Source organism: Salmo salar, chromosome ssa17 (assembly GCF_905237065.1).
Source record: "Salmo salar chromosome ssa17, Ssal_v3.1, whole genome shotgun sequence".
Lineage (NCBI taxonomy): Eukaryota > Metazoa > Chordata > Actinopteri > Salmoniformes > Salmonidae > Salmo > Salmo salar.
The window spans coordinates 27,894,953-27,915,502 of record NC_059458.1 but is presented as its reverse complement, the minus strand read 5'-3'; the positions used below and the strand labels follow the sequence as shown (position 1 = coordinate 27,915,502).

The 20,550-nt window shown below is 46.5% G+C and overlaps 1 protein-coding gene across 2 annotated transcripts in view; it reads left to right on the top strand.

The window, feature by feature from the left end:
• The window catches only part of iqca1 (IQ motif containing with AAA domain 1), a 67,709-nt gene that overhangs the window by 16,002 nt on the left and 31,157 nt on the right, over positions 1-20,550 (top strand). For both annotated transcript variants that reach the window (XM_045699313.1, XM_045699312.1), the window contains exons 8-11: positions 7,137-7,221; positions 7,317-7,472; positions 11,296-11,371; positions 17,585-17,691. In XM_045699313.1, coding sequence (XP_045555269.1) covers positions 7,137-7,221; positions 7,317-7,472; positions 11,296-11,371; positions 17,585-17,691 — 424 coding nt within the window. The remainder of the gene's footprint in view (positions 1-7,136; positions 7,222-7,316; positions 7,473-11,295; positions 11,372-17,584; positions 17,692-20,550) is intronic.

The following is a 20,550-nucleotide window of genomic DNA, read 5'->3' as shown; positions in this document are numbered from 1 at the left end:
TGTGTGTCTTCCCCTCTATGTGTGTCTTCCCCTCTATGTGTGTCTTCCCTCTATGTGTGTCTTCCCTCTATGTGTGTCTTCCCTCTATGTGTGTCTTCCCCTCTATGTGTGTCTTCCCTCTATGTGTGTCTTCCCTCTATGTGTGTTTTCCCTCTATGTGTGTCTTCCCTCTATTTGTGTCTTCCTCCATGTGTGTCTTCCCTCTATGTGAGTCTTCCCTCTATGTGAGTCTTCCCTCTATGTGTGTCTTCCCCTCTATTTGTGTCTTCCCTCCATGTGTGTCTTCCCCTCTATGTGTGTCTTCCCTCTATGTGTGTCTTCCCTCTATGTGTGTCTTCCCTCTATGTGTGTCTTCCCTCTATGTGTGTCTTCCCTCTATGTGTGTCTTCCCTCTATGTGTGTCTTCCCCTCTATGTGTGTCTTCCCTCTATGTGAGTCTTCCCCTCTATGTGTGTCTTCCCTCTATGTGTGTCTTCCCTCTATGTGTGTCTTCCCCTCTATGTGTGTCTTCCCCTCTATGTGTGTCTTCCCCTCTATGTGTGTCTTCCCTCTATGTGTGTCTTCCCTCTATGTGTGTCTTCCCTCTATGTGTGTCTTCCCCTCTATGTGTGTCTTCCCTCTATGTGAGTCTTCCCCTCTATGTGTGTCTTCCCTCCATGTGTGTCTTCCCCTCTATGTGTGTCTTCCCCTCTATGTGTGTCTTCCCTCCATGTGTGTCTTCCCTCCATGTGTGTCTTCCCCTCTATGTGTGTCTTCCCTCTATGTGTGTCTTCCCTCTATGTGTGTCTTCCCTCTATGTGTGTCTTCCCTCCATGTGTGTCTTCCCTCCATGTGTGTCTTCCCCTCTATGTGTGTCTTCCCTCTATGTGTGTTTTCCCTCTATGTGTGTCTTCCCTCTATGTGTGTCTTCCCCTCTATGTGTGTCTTCCCCTCTATGTGTGTCTTCCCTCCATGTGTGTCTTCCCTCCATGTGTGTCTTCCCCTCTATGTGTGTCTTCCCCTCTATGTGTGTCTTCCCCTCTATGTGTGTCTTCCCTCTATGTGTCTTCCCCTCTATGTGTGTCTTCCCCTCTATGTGTGTCTTCCCCTCTATGTGTGTCTTCCCTCTATGTGTCTTCCCCTCTATGTGTGTTTTCCCCTCTATGTGTCTTCCCCTCTATGTGTGTCTTCCCCTCTATGTGTGTCTTCCCCTCTAAGTGTCTTCCCCTCTATGTGTTTTCCCCTCTATGTGTGTCTTCCCCTCTATGTGTGTCTTCCCCTCTATGTGTCTTCCCCTCTATGTGTGTCTTCCCCTCTATGTGTGTCTTCCCTCTATGTGTGTCTTCCCTCTATGTGTGTCTTCCCCTCTATGTGTGTCTTCCCTCTATGTGTCTTCCCTCTATGTGTCTTCCCTCTATGTGTCTTCCCCTCTATGTGTGTCTTCCCCTCTATGTGTGTCTTCCCTTCATGTGTGTCTTCCCTCTATGTGTGTCTTCCCTCTATGTGTGTCTTCCCCTCTATGTGTCTTCCCTTCTATGTGTGTCTTCCCTCTATGTGTGTCTTCCCTCTATGTGTGTCTTCCCTCTATGTGTGTCTTCCCTCTATGTGTGTCTTCCCCTCTATGTGTGTCTTCCCCTCTATGTGTGTCTTCCCTCTATGTGAGTCTTCCCTCTATGTGTGTCTTCCCCTCTATGTGTGTCTTCCCTCTATGTGTGTCTTTCCCTCTATGTGTGTCTTCCCTCTATGTGTCTTCCCTCTATGTGTGTCTTCCCTCTATGTGTGTCTTCCCCTCTATGTGTGTCTTCCCTCTATGTGTGTCTTCCCTCTATGTGTGTCTTCCCTCTATGTGTGTCTTCCCCTCTATGTGTGTCTTCCCTCTATGTGTGTCTTCCCTCTATGTGTGTCTTCCCTCTATGTGTGTCTTCCCCTCTATGTGTGTCTTCCCCTCTATGTGAGTCTTCCTTCTATGTGTGTCTTCCCTCTATGTGTGTCTTCCCTCTATGTGTGTCTTCCCTCCATGTGTGTCTTCCCTCTATGTGTGTCTTCCCCTCTATGTGTGTCTTCCCTCTATGTGTGTCTTCCCTCTATGTGTGTCTTCCCTCCATGTGTGTCTTCCCTCCATGTGTGTCTTCCCTCTATGTGTGTCTTCCCCTCTATGTGAGTCTTCCTTCTATGTGTGTCTTCCCTCTATGTGTGTCTTCCCTCTATGTGTGTCTTCCCTCCATGTGTGTCTTCCCTCTATGTGTGTCTTCCCTCTATGTGTGTCTTCCCTCTATGTGTGTCTTCCCTCTATGTGTGTCTTCCCTCTATGTGTGTCTTCCCTCTATGTGTGTCTTCCCCTCTATGTGTCTTCCCCTCTATGTGTGTTTTCCCCTCTATGTGTCTTCCCCTCTATGTGTGTCTTCCCCTCTATGTGTCTTCCCCTCTATGTGTGTCTTCCCTCTATGTGTCTTCCCCTCTATGTGTGTCTTCCCTCTATGTGTGTCTTCCCCTCTATGTGTGTCTTCCCTCTATGTGTGTCTTCCCCTCTATGTGTGTCTTCCCCTCTATGTGTGTCTTCCCCTCTATGTGTGTCTTCCCTCTATGTGTGTTTTCCCTCTATGTGTGTCTTCCCTCTATGTGTGTCTTCCCCTCTATGTGTGTCTTCCCCTCTATGTGTGTCTTCCCCTCTATGTGTGTCTTCCCTCTATGTGTCTTCCCCTCTATGTGTGTTTTCCCCTCTATGTGTCTTCCCCTCTATGTGTGTCTTCCCTCTATGTGTCTTCCCCTCTATGTGTGTTTTCCCCTCTATGTGTCTTCCCCTCTATGTGTGTCTTCCCCTCTATGTGTGTCTTCCCCTCTATGTGTGTCTTCCCTCTATGTGTCTTCCCCTCTATGTGTGTTTTCCCCTCTATGTGTCTTCCCCTCTATGTGTGTCTTCCCTCTATGTGTCTTCCCCTCTATGTGTGTTTTCCCCTCTATGTGTCTTCCCCTCTATGTGTGTCTTCCCCTCTATGTGTGTCTTCCCTCTATGTGTGTCTTCCCTCTATGTGTGTCTTCCCTCTATGTGTGTCTTCCCTCTATGTGTGTGTCTTCCCTTCTATGTGTGTCTTCCCCTCTATGTGTGTCTTCCCTCTATGTGTGTCTTCCCTCTATGTGTGAGTCTTCCCTCTATGTGTGTCTTCCCCTCTATGTGTGTCTTCCCTCTATGTGTCTTCCCTCTATGTGTCTTCCCTCTATGTGTGTCTTCCCCTCTATGTGTGTCTTCCCTCTATGTGTGTGTGTCTTCCCCTCTATGTGTCTTCCCTTCATGTGTGTCTTCCCCTCTATGTGTCTTCCCCTCTATGTGTGTCTTCCCCTCTATGTGTCTTCCCCTCTATGTGTGTCTTCCCTTCATGTGTGTCTTCCCTCTATGTGTGTCTTCCCTCTATGTGTGTCTTCCCCTCTATGTGTCTTCCCTTCTATGTGTGTCTTCCCTCCATGTGTGTCTTCCCCTCTATGTGTCTTCCCTTCTATGTGTGTCTTCCCCTCTATGTGTCTTCCCTCTATGTGTGTCTTCCCCTCTATGTGTGTCTTCCCTCTATGTGTGTGTCTTCCCCTCTATGTGTGTGTCTTCCCCTCTATGTGTCTTCCCTTCTATGTGTGTCTTCCCCTCTATGTGTCTTCCCTCTGTGTGTGTCTTCCCCTCTATGTGTGTCTTCCCTCCATGTGTGTCTTCCCCTCTATGTGTCTTCCCTTCTATGTGTGTCTTCCCCTCTATGTGTCTTCCCTCTGTGTGTGTCTTCCCCTCTATGTGTGTCTTCCCTCTATGTGTGTGTCTTCCCCTCTATGTGTGTGTCTTCCCCTCTATGTGTGTGTCTTCCCCTCCATGCTAGCTGCCTATTAGTACATTCCAGGGTGATTTATGTTTGGCCAGCGGTGGGTGCTGCCTGCCTACCCAGTAGAGCAGGAACAATGGACATAAGTCATCCAGGCTAGGGGCCCTGGAGAGCCTGGGGAGTGAACAGAGAGAGAACAGCTCCCATGGGGACAAAGCAATGACCCACAATGGCCCTGGCCTCCACATTCAGCCCCAGGCTGCATCCCAAAAGGCACCCTATTCCCTAAATAGTGTACTACTTTTGACCAGAGCCCTATGAGCCCATTTGGGACGCAATCACAGTGTCTCAGGCTCCAGCCTGGCCTCCACGGCCCTGCCCTCTGTTGTAACCTCGGCTGAGCTGCTGACAACATTATAAGCACCGTGACGGATGGATGAGGTGGTCACACCCTCTAGGGTGGAATAAACTCTAAACCCTGTCGGTACAGCTTCCTCAACCTGTCTGATGAGAATCTAAACCCTGTCGGTACAGCTTCCTCAACCTGTCTGATGAGAATCTAAACCCTGTCGGTACAGCTTCCTCAACCTGTCTGATGAGAATCTAAACCCTGTCGGTACAGCTTCCTCAACCTGTCTGATGAGAATCTAAACCCTGTCGGTACAGCTTCCTCAACCTGTCTGATGAGAATCTAAACCCTGTCGGTACAGCTTCCTCAACCTGTCTGATGAGAATCTAAACCCTGTCGGTACAGCTTCCTCAACCTGTCTGATGAGAATCTAAACCCTGTCGGTACAGCTTCCTCAACCTGTCTGATGAAAATCTAAACCCTGTCGGTACAGCTTCCTCAACCTGTCTGATGAGAATCTAAACCCTGTCGGTACAGCTTCCTCAACCTGTCTGATGAGAATCTAAACCCTGTGGGTACAGCTTCCTCAACCTGTCTGATGAGAATCTAAACCCTGTCGGTACAGCTTCCTCAACCTGTCTGATGAGAATCTAAACCCTGTCGGTACAGCTTCCTCAACCTGTCTGATGAGAATCTAAACCCTGTCGGTACAGCTTCCTCAACCTGTCTGATGAAAATCTAAACCCTGTCGGTACAGCTTCCTCAACCTGTCTGATGAGAATCTAAACCCTGTCAGTACAGCTTCCTCAACCTGTCTGATGAGAATCTAAACCCTGTGGGTACAGCTTCCTCAACCTGTCTGATGAGAGGCTAAACCCTGTCGGTACAGCTTCCTCAACCTGTCTGATGAGAATCTAAACCCTGTCGGTACAGCTTCCTCAACCTGCCTGATGAGAATACAAAAGTTTCGAGGCCAAGAGGAGAGGACCAGATTTGAAGGAAGTTGGAAGCTACAGTCGTATGAAAACGTTTGGGCACCCCTGACAATTTCCATGATTTCCATTTATAAATAATTGGGTGTTTGGATCAGCAATTTCATTTTGATCTATCAAATTACTGATGGACACAGTAATATTTCAGTAGTGAAATGAGGTTTATTGGATTAACAGAAAATGTGCAATATTCATCAAAACAAAATTAGACAGGTGCATAAATTTGGGCACCCCAATAGAAAAATCACATCAATATTTAGTAGAGCCTCCTTTTGCTAAAATAACAGCCTCTAGACGCTTCCTATAGCCTCTAATGAGTGTCTGGATTCTGGATGAAGGTATTTTGGACCATTCCTCCTTACAAAACATCTCCAGTTCAGTTAGGTTTGATGGTTGTCGAGCATGGACAGCCCGCTTCAAATCATCCCACAGATTCTCAATGATATTCAGGTCTGGGGACTGGGATGGCCATTCCAGAACATTGTACTTGTTCCTCTGCATAAATGCCCGGATTCATTTTGAGCAGTGTTTTGGGTCGTTGTCTTGTTGAAATATCCAGCCCCGGCGTAACTTCAACTTTGTGACTGATTCTTCAACATTATTCCCAAGAATCTGCTGATATTGAATCCATGCGACCCTCAACTTTAACAAGATTCCCAGTACCGGCACTGGCCACTCAGCCCCACAGCATGATGGAACCCCCACCAAATGTTACTGTGGGTAGCAAGTGTTTTTCTTGGAACGCTGTGTTCTTTTGCCGCCATGCATAACGTCCCTTGTTATGACCAAATAACTCAATCTTTGTTTCATCAGTCCACAGCACCTTATTCCAAAATGAAGCTGGCTTGTCCAAATGTGCATTTGCATACCTCAAGCGACTCTGTTTGTGGCGTGTGTGCAAAAAAGGCTTCTTCTGCATCACTCTCCCATACAGCTTATCCTTGTGCAAAGTGCGCTGAATTGTTGAACGATGCACAGTGACACCATCTGCAGCAAGATGATGTTGTAGGTCTTTGAAGGTGGTCTGTGGGCTGTTTTTGACCGTTCTCACCATCCTTCGCCTTTGCCTCTTCGATATTTTACTTGGCCTGCCACTTCTGGCCTTAACAAGAACTGTACCTGTGGTCTTCCATTTCCTCACGATGTTCCTCACAGTGGACACTAACAGCTTACATCTCTGTGATAGCTTTTTGTAGCCTTCCTCTAAACCATAATGTTGAACAATCTTTGTTTTCAGGTCATTTGAGAGTTGTTTTGAGGTCCCCATGTTGCCACTCTTCAGAGGAAAGTCAAAGAGAACAACAACTTGCAATTGGCCACCTTAAATACCTTTTCTCATGATTGGATGCACTTGTCTATGAAGTTCAAGGCTTAATGAGCTCACCAAACCAATTGTGTGTTCCGATTAATCAGTGCTAAGTAGTTACAGGTATTCAAATCAACAGAACGACAAGGGTGCCCACATTTTTGCATAGCCTATTTTTCACATCTGATTTAATTTCATACAACTTAATATTGCTTCACTAAAAATCTTTGTCTGGACAATACCCCAGTACTCAGCTTTTATTAGAAAATTAATGGCATGCCACTGTGATCATTTTCTGTGACGACAGAGTAAATTATTATGCAGCCTCAGAGGGGTGCCCAAACTTTTTCATACGACTGTAAATGTTGGTACACAGGGTTGCTCTATGGTTTAGGATAATGAGAGATGGAAGGGAAGTGAGGGATACATAGTTTGGCCTTCCGAAGAGCAATTCCTGGTCGGGTGATTATTTTCTCTCCATGTTGAGATAACTGCTCCCTGACATGAACCACCCCTAATTAGTGGAAGTATCTGAGGCATTTAGAAAACCATTAGGAGGGTCTGCCCTCTGGTGACCTTGTTGGGGGTCTGCCATCTAACTCTCAGTGTGACGTAGTACAATTCATCAAGAATGATATATCTGTAATGAAAATGATCATTTAAGAACAGGAAGTATCCCAGACTGTGCCTTTAAAACATGCTATTTATTGTAGAGATGCCACTGGAAAGTTTCCTGACTTCCCCAATGCTGAGGATGGGGGATCAACAGCCATATTTGCACAGAAAACACCTGACCAGGTAGACTAATGACCCATGGTCCTCATCTAACCTACAGACAGTTAACAAACACTCCGTTTCTTTTTCTATGCTCATCTCATTTTTGTTCCTGATAGGTCGCTGCAGAATTAGCAGCGAAAGAAGAAGAGAAGGAGAAGAAGAGGAAAGACAACATAAATAAAGATAAGAAGGGTGGGAAGGACCGCAAGGATCAGAAGAAAGACAAGAAGGGGAAAAGCAAACAGAAAAAAGGAGGAAGAGAAGATGGAGAGGTGGGCTCAGACAAGGCTTGGCCAATAGTGTCTCATGTTATTAAACAGACAAGGCTTAGTGGCCAATAGTGTCTCATGTTATTAAACAGACAAGGCTTGGTGGCCAATAGTGGCTCATGTTATTAAACAGACAAGGCTTGGCCAATAGTGGCTCATGTTATTAAACAGACAAAGCTTGGTGGCCAATAGTGGCTCATGTTATTAAACAGACAAGGCTTGGTGGCCAATAGTGGCTCATGTTATTAAACAGACAAGGCTTGGTGGCCAATAGTGGCTCATGTTATTAAACAGACAAGGCTTGGCCAATAGTAGCTCATGTTATTAAACAGACAAGGCTTGGCCAATAGTGGCTCATGTTATTAAACAGACAAGGCCTGGCCTATAGTGGCTCATGTTATTAAACAGACAAGGCTTGGCCAATAGTGGCTCATGTTATTAAACAGACAAGGCTTGGTGGCCAATAGTGGCTCATGTTATTAAACAGACAAGGCCTGGCCAATAGTGACTCATGTTACTAAACATACAAAGCTTGATGGCCAATAGTAGCTTCAGAATTGCTTTATCCAGGCTTTTGATAAGAAGAGCTCAGTTTATTCTCTTCCCTTGAAACATAACTGATCTGAGTCTGACCTTAATGCCATTCTTAAAACAAAGTGAAACATCCAAAACCTTCAGAAGACCACAGAGTCTCAAAGTCAAACCAATAGACCGAAAGTGTAAGTGATGGGCAATAATCGTCAGTCGTGTGCTTTTCCTCTTAAGCGAATTGAAGTAGGCGCTTTATTGCAGCCTCTCTCCACCTGTTTTCCTCATGAAGGCCCAATCCCACTGGACGTACACAATTAAGACCATAAAATACACCTCCGCTACTAAATCAGAAGCTAAGCGGTAGAGCTCTGTCCCATGGTCTTCTCAGATGATTGAGGGTGTGGTGGAACGATAGAGATGTTTACTGCTGAAGACTGAAGACTCTGTGAGGAAATGTTTCTGACTTCAGTCAAGTGTTCCTCAAAATGGTTTGTTCAAGCCAAGGATTCAGTCCCAGTCCACATCCCCCTTGCATGAACATACCCTGTGGAACAACAATATGTCTCTCGTTGTCCCACATCAAGCCAATAAAAGTAAGGGCTATATTCATCCTCTATCGCTGAAGCGTTACAGATTACGCAATATAAATGTAAAGGTAAATTCCGATTGAGCTGACATGTGCAGCGTTTATCGTGAACGCTGGCTCAGCTAACGCTGGAACATTACCTTTAAATTTAAATCACGCTGTAACACTGTATTTCCTGGATACGGATTGAATAGAGCACTAAGATTATTCATGACTATTTTGTTGAATGACTTCTCTATGACTTTAAATCTCTTACTGAAGTAGCTAATATGTGTTCCTGAACAGAATAGCAACAGCTATTGGATAAGGTCACTTGTTTTCAATCAAAGTCTATATAACCGGGTTTGCCGTACAGTCCTGGACATCCGGTTACAGAGTTTGCTTGAATAGGACTCTTAGAATAGCTGTGATAATGGTTGAGGGTGATAATGTAGGATTAAAGCCAAAATAACTGATAAGAGATGTTCAGGGGAACAGAGCTGAGCCTTGGCAGGGCTTCTCTCCTTTGTAGTTGGGAGTCACTTTAGCCTCTCAGACAGAATGGCACAGTGTGCTTCTGAGTGAGGTGTGTGATTAAACTAGCACTCTGCAGTCTGTCAGAGAGTCTAAAAGCAGACTGACCGTCTCAGAGATAAAACCAATGTGTCTCAGTCTGTCACTCACGCTTTTACCAGAGACGGATAGAGGTAAAAAGGGCATGATACTTCTCGTTTTACAGTAAGGCTAATCCTGTACACTGGGGACCTTACAATGTTCTAGAATCAGGATGATGTCATGACTAGTGGTTACCGTGCAACAGAAAGAGGATTACGAGTCATCACTCATATTGTCTGGCTCTGATCCCACAGACTAGAATGGAAGTATTGTTCACGTAAAAACCAAGAAATGCCCCTTTAATTTGCTGTGGAGGAACATGTCACATCCACCTGACCACGTTGGAGACAGCTCATGAACCAGAGAAATACCATGGCTAGAAGGGGACATCACGTTACAGGCTTCGTTCCTAGAGGAGTATTCCAGATGTGCTTGGTATGGGATGGTCGAACTCATCAAATAGACACTTCATATCTTGGAGTTTTATACTCCTGTGACTGGCAGTATTACGTCTGTATCAGAGGTTAAGCTACACATTGACTCATGGTGGTGTGAACGGTTATATTTTAAACCCTATGGTTGTGCCCTGATTTGTTATTGGACTTCTATGGGACTTCCTTAACCTTGTCCTGAACAATCCTGAACAGTCCTACAAAGAGAAACAATGAAGTGTTATCTATAGATAAACACTGGTTTACCAGGTCACTAAAACCCCCCACTCTTAAGCACGATGATCGACATCCGTTCCTCACTACCTGATCTGTCTCTATTAAAACCCTAGTACGTTTTCACAGCCCTGAAACGCAACATCTGACATTCTGACCATGGCTGTCCTGGTTCTGGTCCTGGTCGATCCATAAGGACGCTTCCTGCCTCGCACCATGAGTGTCGTCATCCAACGTTGGAGCGTATTATGAAGCACTTAAGATTCCTCCAATATTTTCAAATGGATTTCTCCATCTTTTGGGAGCCATTAAATGCTAATGGTGAAATGTATTAAAGAATGAGAGGGAACATAAAACATGTCATGTCTGAAAAACTGATAGATTCCCTTTGAGAACAGCCCCCCCAGTCCACTCCCTACCTGTCTAGAACTCTCCTCATTGAATGGAAGAGAAACCATGCGTGTGTGTGCATGAGCGCGTGTGTGTGCATGTGTAAAGGGACTGAATGTTAATGTTGTACTCCTGACTATGCATTAAGACAACATCTAGTTCTATAAGTCATCCACCCAGCATCTCTCTGTCTCCGACTGTTTATCCACATCATCATACATAGTTCTGGATCTGACCTGGTGTCAGAGCATGGATAGTTCTGGATCTGACCTGGTGTCACAGCATGGATAGTTCTGGATCTGACCTGGTGTCACAGCATGGATAGTTCTGGATCTGACCTGGTGTCACAGCATGGATAGTTCTGGATCTGACCTGGTGTCACAGCATGGATAGTTCTGGATCTGACCTGGTGTCACAGCATAGATAGTTCTGGATCTGACCTGGTGTCACAGCATGGATAGTTCTGGATCTGACCTGGTGTCGCAGCATGGATAGTTCTGGATCTGACCTGGTGTCACAGCATGGATAGTTCTGGATCTGACCTGGTGTAACAGCATGGATAGTTCTGGATCTGACCTGGTGTCACAGCATAGATAGTTCTGGATCTGACCTGGTGTCACAGCATGGATAGTTCTGGATCTGACCTGGTGTCACAGCATGGATAGTTCTGGATCTGACCTGGTGTCACAGCATAGATAGTTCTGGATCTGACCTGGTGTCACAGCATGGATAGTTCTGGATCTGACCTGGTGTAACAGCACAGCGGAGGGCAGGTCATCTGTAGAGCAGCTTTGAACTCTATCCAAGTCATGTGGAGTCTCTGAAAACCTCAACTCTCTCCACTAAATTAGCCATAAGCCCTGAGACCCCTGTCATTACCTTAAACTACAAGGTGCCATTTCCTTTCTGCCTTGCTTAGATTGCATCTATCCTAAAATGCATAGACTATACATAGGACTTTGAGAAAATAATACGAAATGAAACTACTTATAAAGCTTTAAAACTGTCCAGCTGTAATACACGTAATGTAATTGATTGATTCATTTCTTGTCTCTTGAAGGAGGAGGAGAAGGGCTGGAAAATGCCCCCGAGCAACTTCCTCCCTACTGTTGTGGAGGGAAACAAAATGTACAAAGGTGAGTTAGAGAGTAGGTATGAGGACCATAGTAATGTATAAAGGTGAGTTAGAGAGTAGGTATGAGGACCATAGTAATGTATAAAGGTGAGTTAGAGAGTAGGTATGAGGACCATAGTAATGTATAAAGGTGAGTTAGAGAGTAGGTATGAGGACCATAGTAATGTATAAAGGTGGGTTAGAGAGTAGGTATGAGGACCATAGTAATGTATAAAGGTGAGTTAGAGAGTAGGTATGAGGACCATAGTAATGTATAAAGGTGAGTTAGAGAGTAGGTATGAGGACCATAGTAATGTATAAAGGTGGGTTAGAGAGTAGGTATGAGGACCATAGTAATGTATAAAGGTGGGTTAGAGAGTAGGTATGAGGACCATAGTAATGTATAAAGGTGAGTTAGAGAGTAGGTATGATGACCATAGTAATGTATAAAGGTGAGTTAGAGAGTAGGTATGAGGACCATAGTAATGTATAAAGGTGGGTTAGAGAGTAGGTATGAGGACCATAGTAATGTATAAAGGTGGGTTAGAGAGTAGGTATGAGGACCATAGTAATGTATAAAGGTGAGTTAGAGAGTAGGTATGATGACCATAGTAATGTATAAAGGTGAGTTAGAGAGTAGGTATGAGGACCATAGTAATGTATAAAGGTGGGTTAGAGAGTAGGTATGATGACCATAGTAATGTATAAAGGTGAGTTAGAGAGTAGGTATGATGACCATAGTAATGTATAAAGGTGAATTAGAGAGTAGGTATGAGGACCATAGTAATGTATAAAGGTGAGTTAGAGAGTAGGTATGAGGACCATAGTAATGTATAAAGGTGGGTTAGAGAGTAGGTATGATGACCATAGTAATGTATAAAGGTGAGTTAGAGAGTAGGTATGAGGACCATAGTAATGTATAAAGGTGAGTTAGGGAGTAGGTATGAGGACCATAGTAATGTATAAAGGTGGGTTAGAGAGTAGGTATGATGACCATAGTAATGTATAAAGGTGAGTTAGGGAGTAGGTATGAGGACCATAGTAATGTATAAAGGTGAGTTAGAGAGTAGGTATGAAGACCATAGTAATGTATAAAGGTGAGTTAGGGAGTAGGTATGAGGACCGTAGTAATGTATAAAGGTGAGTTAGAGAATAGGTATGAAGACCATAGTAATGTATAAAGGTGAGTTAGAGAGTAGGTATGAGGACCATAGTAATGTATAAAGGTGGGTTAGAGAGTAGGTATGATGACCATAGTAATGTGGTGATAAGAGGCAATGATGAACTATTTACACAGCATTGCTAAAGGATCTGAAGTCTACCTTCCACAGTGTTTCTCTCTGTGATGGTTCATGATGTCTCACTGAAGACAGCGGTGTCTCAGACATTGTCAACTGTTGTATAGTGACAGGAGTCACAGCTTGAGAGGCTAGCGGTTTCTGAATCTTTACCATGGGCCTGTTGTTGGTGTTTTTTGAATCAGTGTGGGACCGCAAATCAATCTGATCACCTGACAGACTTCCTGTCTCCCATGGTGCCCTGGGCCCTTAACGAGGAAGTGATGCGTGCCGCCCAGGCTCCTGTCTCTCAGTGACCCGTGGAGGAGCGTGTGTCCAACCCCCATGTCTGCCTTTACGCAATGACTCAGTGAGGAGCAGTTGGACCTGGAGCCTCCAGATTGTTGTTTCATGTCAACCACCCTGCTTCCTCCAAATCCAATGGAGATGGATGACTGACTTTGTTTTGGTGTTTTAGCTTTTCACAGGTTTAGTCATTAGTCCTTTGACAGCTATACCCTCTTCTGGTTAAGTCAGTTTGACTCTTTCCACATTTTGATAGGCGACCAAGGGAGATTTCAACAGAATGTTGAGTACTGAAGTCTGTGTTGACTGACTCCAGCTGTCTCCCATAATGGAGAAACAATGCAGAGAAATGACAGAAGCTGCTGCTTTCCTCCTGTTGCTGCTAGATACAGGTCAAACATCCAGGAGTAACTCCACCTATCTCCAAAAGCTGCTGCTTTCCTCCTGTTGCTGCTAGATACAGGTCAAACATCCAGGAGTAACACCACCTATCTCCATATGAGCTCGTCTGGCTTCAATATTTTACTCCTTAAAGACTCAAACCCTTTCAACAACGTCTCAACAACCAGATGAAGCTTCTTGGTCTTGAGTAGGGAGGGATCTCTCTCTCTGGAGGAGTCTGCATCCTCTGACCACATACATCCTGGGTCTCATCACTCCTTTCTCTCCCCCTCTCCCTCCCTTCATTTAACTTATCTGACCCAGTCACCTGAGGTGGAAGGGTTCTAGGTGGAATGGTCGAATGCTTCACTGGGGGAAGCATGTGGTTTACAGCTTCTCTTGTGTTATTTGGCTTCTCGTCAGGCGGTTCCACTGCTGCACAAACACCCACAAATCACTGAGGGAAATATGCGGGATCAGTCACCACTGCTCTCCGGGCGTGTCTCAAAGGTCTACAGGGTTGGTGCCAAAACAACAAGCATTATTCAGAGGAGAAAAGGAGTGATTATTATATTACGCAGGCTTATCCCCCAAAGCTGTGGGGAGTATTATGGATAGCACAGTAGTTTCATTTAAACGTCTATGAACTCAATAGTTCCATTCTGAATTCCAGGCAGTTTAGTAATTGAAATGGAATTGACTCCCTCTCTGATACAAAGTGACCAGTCAATATCTCGACTCATTGAACGTTCATGGGCCTGTGATATCCTTGGATGAAAGGTAAGTGAATGAGGCTGAAGGGAAGTGAGTGAATAGTCGCTGTGTGTATATCTGTGCCACAGTGTCAAATTCAGCCCTTTCAAGCTGCTGCACTACTTCCTAATCTACACAATGGGAGCATTAGAGTCAAATCACTGGGATATCCTGTTGACATCCCTGTGGACGACAAAGCTACAGCCTTCTCAGTGTTCCCAGCTTAATGAGATATGTCATAACAACACAATAATGCCTTTATTCAAAGATACCTATAGTCCACTATTAAACACACATATTCAGAGCAGGTGACCCATGTGGGAATTCAATTGAAGCCTCAACATTGGTCTTGTCAGCACTGGTTTTACTAACTTTTTTTGGGAGAGCTCAATGGTCTTTTGATCAGAATCATGCTCCAACCAACAGAACCAGCTGGAGAAATGATTACCACGCTGATAGACTAACATCTTACTTGTGTCTAACCCTAGTCTGTCAGTGACCGTAGGTCTCTGCTCCACCTCTGCTCTGCCTCACCTTTAGTTCAGCATTGAGAGGGCGAAGGAGAGGGTAACAGAACCTACAACCAATAGCCAGTCAGCAGCTGTAGAGTTAGCAGGAAGTAATTATTGTGTTCAATTCTCTCCTCGTTATGATTCACCTCAGAATGTCAACTGGTACAACACAGGGCTTTAGGTTACATTCCTGTTAGAAGCAACACACACACAGACCTTTGAGATGTAATGAAGACCAGATGCTGGCCCAGCGCTTTACACCTCACCATCTCACCACCTGACCTCCACAACATTTATCGTGTGTGTGTGTGTGTGTGTGTGTGTGTGTGTGTGTGTGTGTGTGTGTGTGTGTACTGTGTAGCGAGGTCAGCGGTTTCTACAAGGCCATAGAGCGGCTTTGCCTATATCAGGGGCCAGTCTCTCTTATTAGCCCAAGCTAGCCCCGGTCTGAGTTAGCTGTAGGTTGACGACGTCTAGACTCCAACATGAGAGGGGAGTGATTTATTTTGAGGTTTTTATTAGGAGTGAACTCTCCTCTTAGTGCCTTATAGTAATGGGGAAGGACAGGGACTAAAACACTGCAGCTGGTCCTCCTCCCTCTCCTCCCTCATCCCCCTCTCACTCTCCTCCCTCTCCTCCCTCTGCCTCTCTCCTTCTCCTGTCTCTCTCCTCCTCCTCCCTCCCTCCCTTTCGTCTCCTCCTCCCTCCCTCTCTTCTCCTCCTTTCTCTCTTTCATCATCTCCCTTAAGCCTCAGCATTAAAGATCCTAAAACACAGTTTGTTATTAACATTCATAAAGAGCAGAATATAGCTCTTAAACCCATGTAAAACATCCAGCCTGTCAAAGGCCTGATTAAAAATAATAATAATAAACGTCAGGGCGCTCTGTAAACGGTGGTCCTGTCACATCAGCTCTGTTTTATCAGGTGTGTGTAATTGGAAAATGAGTTAATGACTGGCTCGTTAGGTTGATTTAGATGTAATGAAGCGGAAAAGGTGAAACAAATATTTACCCAGAATTCAATGAGGGTTCAGGTCTATAGGTCCGTTCCACTGAGAGTTTGTGTTTGTTGGGAAAACAAAAGACGCTTGACTTTCTCGGTAGTGTGAGACTTTTACTTTGACATCTTGTCCATACACTAGTCACGGCTAAGTGTTTCATTGGGGTGATAGTTCATTGTGTGCTACTTTATCCTGTTATTTTTGTTTTGTTTTGTTTCCGTCCCTCTTGCTGGGTACTTTTTTTTGTTTATACCACTTTTTTCCCACTGCCTCCTCTACTTCCCCCCATACATCCCAGCTGGGCTGGGGGCTGGAAGGGAACCATGTACGGACAAACCCTGGGAGCGTGATTGGAACTGGAACTCTCTTCCTGTGTGCCCAGGCAAGCCAGGGTCAGCGTCACAGAGCAGCGGTTGGATGTGAACCATGGATATAATTTCAATTTCCTGGCCAGAGGACCGTGCAATAGGAAGCATTCTTTACTTAGCAGACTCACTCTTCCTGTTTGCAGCTCAGCTCAAAACACCTTGTTTTGTGAACAAGCAGAAAAGAAGGGGGCTCTGTGGTAGAAAGGTGTGCAGCATACTAATGGCTAGATATATATTGGAAGCCGAAGCACATACTGTGGATGTAGCAGACTATGGCCTTGGCAAAGAAAACGCTGTTGGTCACACTTCCGTTCTAATCTGTGTCTTTCACCAGCCAGGTGGTATATATATGACAGAGCAGCCTGTTCTTACAGGTGTGTGTGTGTGTGTGTGTGTGTGTGTGTGTGTGTGTGTGTGTGTGTGTGTGTGTGTGTGTGTGTGTGTGCGTGTGCGTGTGCGTGCGTGCGGCCGGTATGTGTCACGAGGAATCATTATATTGGATATGCTTGACGTAAGCTTGTCCAATAGCCAGCTTGGTCAAGTGAACTGATTAAATTGCCATTGGCTTATCCTCAGACCTAGTGAGGCTTTTTTCTCTACCCAGCCTAAGTCTCTTAAATTCTCCTAATGGCAATATAGTGGACTTGAAATGCTGACCTTTCTACCACTTACACCACTGCTTTCTCTTCACACCCTTCTACTTTCAGAGGCATATAAAGGATGCCCTCTTTAAACAAACAGACAGATTGAGTTTTGGGAACACACACGAGACAAGAGAAAAGGTAATTACATGTATCAGATTGCCTGGGGGATGTTTTGAAACGGGGGACTTTCAAAAGGGGGCCTTGTGGAGGAGGAGAGGAAAGGTTGATCTCTGACCTTCCGAGCAGATCCCATTTCAAAGAGACGCTGTATATGGAGGTGATACCGGAGCAAGCTGTTAAACCAATGGCCTTTGACTCCTGCCTGAACTTGACAGGTCTTCATCCGAAAGGGGTGGGATTTATCTGTCAAATGTGAAAACAAGTCGGATGTTGGTAATTATCTTGTGATACCATGTTAACAAAAAGGTCTCACAAAATGGCACATTTTGACCACAACCGTTACCATGCCAGTGCAGAGACCAAAGGAGGTTTTAGAAGAGAGATGGCAGGGCAGCTGGGGTCTTCTGTCTGTAATGGCCTTTGGCTGTAGCAGTGTTTAGTTGTGTCCGGCATTTTGAGTGGTTGTTTTGGAGGCTCAGATCCCATTCCCCCCACCTGTCTGGCTTGATGTGGAAATCTTTGCTTGGCGTTGTGACAGGCCGGTAGCAGGAACAGGAAGTTAATTTCCTGACCAGGAAGTGGTGCCTGAGAGCGGACAGAGCAACTTGGAGAGCACAATATGCATTGCCTTAGTCCCACACACAAACACATATACACACACACACTCCTCCACCTGCACGTCCCTCTCTCTCTGGTCCTGTCTGCTTTCCCTACTGACCACTCCAGCATGCTTCCTCATACTCTACTGTCAGTGATGTGTGTGTGTGTGTGTGTGTGTGTGTGTGTGTGTGTGTGTGTGTGTGTGTGTGGGTGTGGGTGTGTGTGTGTGTGTGTGTGTGTGTGTGTGTGTGTGTGTGTGTGTGTGTGTGTAGATGTGTGGCAGGGGCGTGATGAGACACAGAACTTCCTGCAGCGGTTTGATGCCCAGCTGGTGCGTGAGGAGAAGAGGTTGGAGGTGGAGGAGGAGGTCAGAGTTCAGGTGAGAGACTGGGCCGTTGGTCTCAACACACACTCACACAAACATTCGCACATACACGCACACACTTACACACACACACTTCAATCATATGTGACCTATCGCCTCGATTCGGTCTAATGTTGCAAAATTTGAAATTGTTTTTTTTACATTGGATAAAAGTAGATGACTCGGAACTAGAAAATTGTATATCATACACTGCAGTTGAGGAACAATGGGAAAGAAATTCTGCTTTGAAAGTTGATAAACTTGTAACCCCCCTTTTGAGAAAATGGTCCTTGAATGTTTTGGTACCTACTGGAGAGCTCTTCATTAAGGATTCACTTGAGACCATTTGCTAAACAGAGTGCGTAGTTTAGTAAACAACCAAAAATGTGAAGACTAAAAGTGGTAAAAGTAGTAGCCTACAATAAGGAAATACACTTGATCTCATCCTTGGCCTATATCCTAATCTGACTTGGGTGCAGGTCATGTTGGTCTTCACATTACCGTCTCTGGTAAACACACACTATATCAAATAGAATCAAAGTTTATTTGTCACATGCACAGGGTACAGAAGGTGTAAACGGTACAGTGAAATGGTTACGTGCATATTTGTATAGTAGCAATATCAAAAATAGAAAGTGTCCACGTAAAATCTTGTATAAATATTTTACATTTATTAGATGATGCTTAGTGCTTACCCAGACACACTAGCCAACCCCCAGACACACTGGCCAACCCCCAGAAACACTGGCCAACCCCCAGAAACACTGGCCAACCCCCAGACACATCGACCAACCCCCAGACACACTGGCCAACCCCCAGACACACTGGCCAACCCCCAGACACACTGGCCAACCCCCAGAAACACTGGCCAACCCCCAGAAACACTGGCCAACCCCCAGACACATCGACCAACCCCCAGACACACTGGCCAACCCCCAGAAACACTGGCCAACCCCCAGACACACCAACCAACCCCCAGACACACCGACCAACCCCCAGACACACTGGCCAACCCCAGAAACACTATCCAACCCCCAGACACACCAACCAACCCCCAGACACACTGGCCAACCCCCAGAAACACTATCCAACCCCCAGACACACTGGCCAACCCCCAGAAACACTATCCAACCCCCAGACACACTAGCCAACCCCCAGACACACTAGCCAACCCCCAGACACACTACCCAACCCCCAGACACACTATCCAACCCCCAGACACACTATCCAACCCCCAGACACACTAACCAACCCCCAGAAACACTGGCCAACCCCCAGAAACACTGGCCAACCCCCAGACACACTAGCCAACCCCCAGACACACTAGCCAACCCCCAGACACACAGACCAACCCCCAGACACACTGGCCAACCCCCAGACATACTAGCCAACCCCCAGACACACTGACCAACCCCCAGATACACTAACCAACCCCCAGATACACTAACCAACCCCCAGACACACTAACCAACCCCCAGACACACTAGCCAACCCCCAGACACACTAACCAACCCCCAGACACACTAACCAACCCCCAGACACACTAACCAACCCCCAGATACACTAACCAACCCCCAGACATACTAACCAACCCCCAGACACACTATCCAACCCCCAGACACACTGGCCAACCCCCAGACACACTAGCCAACCCCCAGACACACTATCCAACCCCCAGACACACTATCCAACCCCCAGACACACTGGCCAACCCCCAGACACACCGACCAACCCCCAGACACACCGACCAACCCCCAGACACACCGACCAACCCCCAGACACACCAGCCAACCCCCAGACACACTAGCCAACCCCCAGATACACTAGCCAACCCCCAAACACACCGACCAACCCCCAGACACACTAGCCAACCCCCAGACACACTAGCCAACCCCCAGACACACTAGCCAACCCCCAAACACACTGACCAACCCCCAGACACACTAGCCAACCCCCAGACACACTGGCCAACCCCCAGACACCCTGGCCAACCCCCAGACACCCTGGCCAACCCCCAGACACACTAGCCAACCCCCAGACACGCTGACCAACCTCCAGACACACGAACCAAACCCCAGACACACTAGCCAACCCCCAGACACACTAGCCAACCCCCAGACACACTAGCCAACCCCCAGACACACTAACCAACCCCCAGACACCCTAACCAACCCCCAGACACCCTAACCAACCCCCAGACACACTAGCCAACCCCCAGACACACTAGCCAACCCCCAGACACACTGACCAACCCCCAGACACACGAACCAACCCCCAGACACACTAGCCAACCCCCAGACACACTAACCAACCCCCAGACACACTAGCCAACCCCCAGACACACAGACCAACCCCCAGACACACTGGCCAACCCCCAGACACACTAGCCAACCCCCAGACACACTGACCAACCCCCAGACACACTAGCCAACCCCCAGACACACTGGCCAACCCCCAGACACCCTGGCCAACCCCCAGACACCCTAACCAACCCCCAGACACCCTAACCAACCCCCAGACACACTAGCCAACCCCCAGACACACTAGCCAACCCCCAGACACACTGACCAACCCCCAGACACACGAACCAAACCCCAGACACACTAGCCAACCCCCAGACACACTAGCCAACCCCCAGACACACTAGCCAACCCCCAGACACACTAACCAACCCCCAGACACCCTAACCAACCCCCAGACACCCTAACCAACCCCCAGACACATTAACCAACCCCCAGACACACTGACCAACCCCCAGACACACTACCCAACCCCCAGACACACTACCCAACCCCCAGACACACTAACCAACCCCCAGATACACTAACCAACCCCCAGACACACTGACCAACCCCCAGACACACTAGCCAACCC